Source organism: Solanum tuberosum, unplaced genomic scaffold, assembly GCF_000226075.1.
Source record: "Solanum tuberosum cultivar DM 1-3 516 R44 unplaced genomic scaffold, SolTub_3.0 scf00079, whole genome shotgun sequence".
NCBI lineage: Eukaryota > Viridiplantae > Streptophyta > Magnoliopsida > Solanales > Solanaceae > Solanum > Solanum tuberosum.
In genome coordinates this window covers 1,108,981-1,115,941 of record NW_006239004.1, presented here as the reverse complement: position 1 = coordinate 1,115,941, position 6,961 = coordinate 1,108,981, and the positions used below count along the sequence as shown (strand labels likewise).

The window sequence follows — 6,961 nt, the reverse complement described above, 5'->3', positions numbered from 1 at the left end:
TTCTAATTTTAAAGAAACTTAGAATTGTCAATAAGGATGAAGGTATGAACATGTTTAAAGATACCATATTTGGCCAATACCTTAATATCCCCAAGTGCCACTACCAAGGACAAATTACCAAATGTTTATATCTTCTAGAGGTTAAGCATGATAATTTAGACAAAGAAATTCCTATTCGACATGCTAAAGGAAATGTATTGCAATTTTTCTATTAGAGAATTTTGCAAATTATTACTGGGTCTCAAGTGTACCAGAAAATGTTAAAAGATTTTACATATCCGATTTCAAAAATCAGTAGGCTGGTTCAGCGATACTTTCCTGGTCCTCATTCTAACATAAACAAAGGACGACTTGTAGATCGTTTTGAGTTGGGTATTTGGGACAGCAGTGATGATGCTCTTCAGATGGCTATATTGTATTTCATTCATACGTTTGTTTTCTCCCAACTCGGTGATGCACCAATTCCTATAGAAGATTTCTTTATGGTAGAAGATGGCAGCTATAAACAGTTTCCGTGGGGACAACTTGCCTTCACGAAGTTAATGAAATCATTTAGGAAAGAGTACAAACCTGACAAACAAATGTATCGGTTGAATGAATTTCCATACGCACTTAATATTTGGGTATATGAATGTGCGTCGGCAATACATATCGAGATAGCTGTTAGAGAAGGAAATGGTATACCAAGAGTATGCAATTGGAAAGTTGTGGGTGCAAAGCCTAAATACGAGATGTTTATGGAAAACATCTTTACTGAGGTAATTAGTATATATCATCCTTTTTTACTTTATTGTTTTATTTGTGATACATTATTAAATAGTTCTAACGATGTTTTAATTTTTTTTTTCTATAGAATGATTGTTCTAACGTGCAGCCAACTCAAGAGGAACTCGAATCACTTGATTTACCAAATAATAGTCATGTACCTCCAAATCGGCCAGCCACATCAGTTGCTAATCAGGAAGAGGTGCAACCAGACAATGTTTCTGATTTTGAAGAGTTTTCATCAAAACCTCCGGAGCAACTGTTAAGGAGATGCACACGTGTTTCTACCACAGGATCCACACCACCCCCAAGAGAAGAAAGGTTGCACATCCAACAAAGAATAATGTGCCAAAGACAACACCAGACGTGCAAAAGAATCAACCATTTCAAACTCCGATTTCACAACCCCTAAAGTTTGATAATGTATTTGGTGTTCATCTTAATACAGTTCCCCGAAGAACATCATCGGACAATGCAAGACTCCAGGATCTGGAGGGTCACATTAAGTCTTATGTAAGTAAACATAACTATGTCATTTAAACATTTTCATTGTTATTTATAATCTCACTTACTATGCTTAATTTGAATCCAGGTTGATCAAAAAATTAGAGCTCTTGAGGCGTTAATTATAAAAAATCATTCTGAGTTGATGAAAGCAGTTGTCGCGAAAGATAACAAAAGTGATAAGGTAGAATTTTTATTTTTTAGATTATCTTTTTAGTTTTGTGTTATACTCATTTTTTTCATCATAAAGGACATTGGTGGCATTTCTATGCCACATATAGTGGATGATTCAGTAGACAAAGGTAATGTTGATCTAGAATCTGCTTCTGATCAATTATTCCAACAACCCATTTCACCTATACACATGGATTTTGCAACTGTTGATCACGATGGTGATGCATCTGTTATGGAGGTTGAACAACGACTTGTTAATGAAGAAAATGTTGCAAAGGTATGCATATGATACTTAAATTTACATATACTTTATAATTCCCTCCTTATATTTTGTTTTACAAACATAGATTGAAGAGCCATCCATTAAGGATTTTGCAACTGTTGATCATGATGTTGATGCAAATGATGTGGAGGTTGAACAACGACATGTTAACGAAGAAAATGTTGCAAAGGTATGCATATGATACTTGAATTTAATTATATAACTTAATGACTTTCAATCATTAGTTAATTTCATTAAAATTATTAACAATGTATAATTTACAAATGACTGATACATTATTAATTTTAATTCATATAATGAAATAATCATTATTTTTTTGTGTATCATTGGTATACAGTAAACACTTAAATCTCGATTGACACTATTTTTTTTTTGAATCACTAGTAACAGATACTTTGTAATTGCATCTTAATATATGCGTTTACAAACACATATTGATGAGACATCCATTAAGGATCAGACTATGGAAGATTCAACAAATGTTATACCCACAATACACCATAGTGATTTTTCGATAGAAGAGTTTGTTCATAATAAGGAAGTGGTAAGTTAAGAGCTTTTGAATTGTTATAATTAATTATTTTTGAAATTAAATCGAAATGCTGTGCAATATTCTGTTTATTAGGAGGATGCAGTACATAAGGTCACACAATTGCACACAAAAGTATTGAGCTGTGATAAACTTGTTGCTGATTCAATTAAACAAGACTCCAAAAGACATGCTTCAAATCCAGTAATTGTTGATACATCTGTCTGATTCTAAATTGTTTAATGCAAATGTCAATAGTTGCGTAGAAAAATTGTACTATTTTCTTATAATTTACTGATATCATGTAGGATTCTTCCAAAGCGGCATCTATTCCATCAGGCACTGAAACAGTCATAGATGCAATTGTCTACAAACTTCCAAATGAGCCAATTAATGTCGCACCACTGAGTGTAATCATTCCTCCACAGCTAACCAACAGTGATGATTTTCTATCTGATAGCCAGCTACCCACCCAACTTCCAATCAAGAAATCTGCACACAATCTTGATACAAAGACTCCAGCTCCACGTAACAGAATCCCTTCAAAGATTTTGCAGTCTCCTTATGTGAATATTTTTGGATCCAGCGATAAGGGCAAGGGGAAAATAGACGATGACATTCGCCCATATACTCCATTTGAAGGATGTGGCATCACCTACCAAGTTTTGTCACTTTTAATGCAAGAGTAAGAGGAAAAAGTGTTCTATTTGGCTTTGATTATATGGATTTTGTTGTCGCATTTCCTTTGGACAAGAACTGGTTTTATACTATGTCACATCCAAAAAAATGTTGGACTGATCAGGTACAATATACAATACAATTATGTATACGATATACAATTAACATGTGTAACTCAAAAAAACCAGATTACTAATTGTGTTGTATAATTGTTACATGTATCATATACTTTTTATCATATATTGTTGTTTTTATATATTGTGTTCTTTTTTTCTTTAATTTTGCAGCACATAGATGTAATTTTTTACTATCTACGCAAGAAGTCAAAACTAAGAAGCATGGATCAATACAGATACACTACATGCAACTGCTTGTTCAATACCTATATAAAAAATGTGTACAAAAGGTACTATTGCAGTCCTGCAGTACACAGCAACACATTGCCCGAGCTGATGTTGTATCTGTATATGAAAGGTCCATCAAAGACGTCATCAATGGTTTTTCTGTCCCTGCTGCTTACCATGGCATCTAGTAGATGAGGTATATATTCCGATCAACTGTGACGAAGAATTTCATTGGGTGTTGGCTGTGGTTGTTTTAAGGAATCGGTAAATCCGAGTTTATGACTCAAAATTGAGAACAAGGAACAAAAGTCAATCTGATGAGATAAAACAGTTGTCTATCATCCTGCCTAACTACCTTCATGATAGTGGATTCTTTGATAAAACCGACAAAATTGATTGGGCAACATTGGATGCATACAAAGACAACAAAACTGGTGAATTGATGGGTCCACAACATCCGTTTGAAATGGAATTTGCTCGAGGCATTATGCAATAAAATAGCGATAGCCTGTTAGTATTTAATCCACCCACCTTTATTTACACATTTCATTCAATTTATAATGTATCTTCTTTATGTTTGCAGCGACTGCGGAACATATGTAGCTGCTTTTGCTAATTTCTAAGCGATGAAATCAAGGTCCCATCGATTCCTTTTCAAAGTGAATATCTTTGCTCAAGATATGCAACACTGTTATGGAAATATGGTACCGACAAGGCCAATGCTGGATACGTTAGCGAGAATGATGATCTTATAAGGCTAAAGGCTGCTTCCATTCTCTTGGCAGATGATGAATTGTTTAATGTAGATTAGTTGTTTATTGACTGACTTACCGTAAAGATGTGAATTTTTACTGTTTTGAAGATACATTAAGTGTTTTGTAGTATTCCTCTCCAGGTCTACATTATATTTCTAAGTAATTAATTATTATATTTTTGAAGAGCATTTATTTTCACACTTTTTTGTCGCTTCTAAATTAGTTTTCACTGCATTTTAATACCTTATTAATTTTTCTATATTATAAGTATTATACATGTCAATGCAGATTTTACTATAGTGAATCCGATACAAAATTTCATCACTCATATTAAGTATATGATACAAAAATTAAAGTATCTTAAAATGACATATTATTGTTCACACAACACTATACAATTTATATTTTATAAGATGATACTAAATATTTCTTACTTACATAAATATTAGGTATATGATACATAGGTGCCTAAAACATTTTCAAAATTGATGCAGTTTTATCATTTCATGACAAAGTTTTCAAAGATATCAAGTATCATATACAAACTTTATACTAAAATCAATCTAACTTTTTAAATATCTTATACTTAATTTCCAGAAAACTATTTTGTGCATGAAAACTCAAATTTCGTCCATAAATATCGAAATTTTATGTATATGATATATAATATTTGTAAAAAATACAACTTCTGATACTCTATTATTAGTAGATATAAAATTTAGAAGAATATATTATGTATATGATATATAATTGATTCAAATAATACCTTTTTTAAATGTTGTCTCTATTAACTTTGGCACACATCATAGCTATTTGGCACTATTAATCGATACAAAATTTCATCACTCATATTAAGTATATGATACAAAAATTAAGTATCTTAAAATGACATAATTATTGTTCACACAACACTGTACAATTTATATTTTATAAGATGATACTAAATATTTTTTACTTATATAAATATTAGGTATATGATACATAGGTGCCTAAAACATTTCAAATTGATACAGTTTTATCATTTCATGACAAAGTTTCAAAGATATCAAGTATCATATACAAACTTTATACTAAAATCAATCTAACTTTTTAAATATCTTATACTTAATTTCCAGAAAACTATTTTGTGCATGAAAACTCAAATTTCGTCCATAAATATCGAAATTTTATGTATATGATATATAATATTGGTAAAAAATTCAACTTCTGATACTCTATTATTAGTAGATACAAAATTTAGAAGAATGTATTATGTATATGATATATAATTGATCAAATGATACCTTTTTTAAATGTTGTCTCTATTAACTTTGGCACACATCACAGCTATTTGGCACTATTAATCGATATAAAAATTATAAAAAGCACATAGTATACCAATCTAATTTTTATAATAAATTGACAGTCACATAATGTTGCCAAAACATAACATTATTCATTTATTGCATCATAAAATAGTAACCATTAAGAATCTTTTGGGAAGAAAGTACATGTTCTTCTATTGTGACCTTCCTGTCCACAACAATTCGTGTTTGTGGTAATCTTTTCATCTGGATTTTTCTTCCTTTTTTTTCTTGGCCTTCCAGGCATTTTTTTGTATCTTGGTGGCAAGACTACTTCTTCCAAAACAGATTCTGGAGCTATCCAATCACTTTTGTCTGGCATTGGTTCTATTGGAAGTGCATACGTGTTTGTTAATGCATCATGTTTATAGTAATCAGAGCAGTAGGGATGTACATCTTTAATATACTTCTTCTTCAAAACAGTCATTGCGTGCGCACAAGGTATCTCGTCATGTTGAAATCTACCACATGAACAAGTTTTTCTCTCAAGACATACAATGTATCTTATCGCACCTTCATACACTGTAAAAATATATTCAGAAGATGCAACTACCTGCAAATGTTTAAAAATTACAGATACATCAAACGAATTTGTAATTGGTATACTTAACAATATAACGAGAAGTAAAGCTAGAAACATAAAAATTGATAATACAAATATGTACCTTCATTTTCACACATTTGGACGCGTTTATAATCAATATTTCTTCAAATCTTCTCCCTAATGTTTCCTTTGTATAAGATGCTATTTCTCGATTTTTGCAATTTCAAGTACCAAATAGAATTCTAACTTCTTCCAGAAAGTCTATAATAGGTAATTGTCGTGCATCAACAAGGCAACCATTGATACATTCCGCTATGTTCGAAGTCATCATCCTCCCCCTGTTCACAGTTGCATGAGATCTAGCCCACCTTTCATACCCAGCATCTTGAAGATACTTCTTAACTCTGCCATCTATTTTTTCCACTTTAGCCATTAATTTTTCAAAATCATCTTTCCGATAAGCCTTTGCCATCGAATAGAAAATATCACTTAGTATGGTTCTGCTTCTCTTGTAGTATGTACACACATTTTTCCAGAGGTGCCATATGCATGCGAAATGAGGAACATTTGGATAAACAATACTTACACTCTTCAATATGCTTTCATTTCGATCTGATACAACACACTGATAAATAATACTTACACTCTTCAATATGCTTTCATTTCGATATGATACAACACACATTTGTTCTCTATCACCAAATACATTTTTAAAGTGTTGGAAGAACCATGTCCATGAACAATCATTTTTCGTGTCTACAATTCCATAAGCTAACGGCAAGATACAACTTTCAGATTTAAACACATACCATTACGATTCTTTATATATGATTGTTCCATTATGTTATATTACTATCTTGAAAAATCAAATTAATAAACAACATGTCATACCTGCCCCATCGAGTGTACTTGCCGATACAAATGTCCCTCGATAAGATCCGCTAAGATGTGAAGCATCAACAACAACAACAGGCCTACAGAACTCAAACCCTCTCATCATTGGCCTTAATGATATGAAGAGATACATAAACTCATTTTTTTC

General features: G+C 31.8%; 2 protein-coding genes across 2 annotated transcripts in view; one reads left to right on the top strand and one right to left on the bottom strand.

Moving 5' to 3' along the window:
* The first annotated feature begins 257 nt into the window (after positions 1-257).
* LOC107060405 (uncharacterized) lies at positions 258-2,944 on the top strand. The gene is made up of 8 exons (XM_015308337.1): positions 258-758; positions 854-1,086; positions 1,224-1,278; positions 1,358-1,453; positions 1,520-1,720; positions 1,791-1,895; positions 2,181-2,270; positions 2,564-2,944. The coding sequence occupies exons 1-8, from the start codon at positions 258-260 to the stop codon at positions 2,942-2,944; spliced, it is 1,662 nt and encodes a 553-aa protein (XP_015163823.1).
* Positions 2,945-5,496: 2,552 nt separating this feature from the next.
* Positions 5,497-6,961, bottom strand: part of LOC107060404 (uncharacterized) — an 8,891-nt gene continuing 7,426 nt past the window's right edge. Inside the window, exons 5-7 of the mRNA XM_015308336.1 lie at positions 6,811-6,893; positions 6,167-6,531; positions 5,497-5,928 (exon numbers count right to left, since the gene is read on the bottom strand). Coding sequence (XP_015163822.1) covers positions 5,497-5,928; positions 6,167-6,531; positions 6,811-6,893 — 880 coding nt within the window. The remainder of the gene's footprint in view (positions 5,929-6,166; positions 6,532-6,810; positions 6,894-6,961) is intronic.

Excerpts from the sequence above, each read along its gene's own strand:
- LOC107060405 (XM_015308337.1), top strand. The coding sequence starts at position 258 with ATGTTAAAAGATTTTACATATCCGATTTCAAAAATCAGTAGGCTGGTT. Across the intron at positions 1,721-1,790 it reads ATGAAGAAAATGTTGCAAAG|ATTGAAGAGCCATCCATTAA; the intron begins GTATGCATATGA and ends TTACAAACATAG. Across the intron at positions 1,896-2,180 it reads ACGAAGAAAATGTTGCAAAG|GATCAGACTATGGAAGATTC; the intron begins GTATGCATATGA and ends ACATCCATTAAG.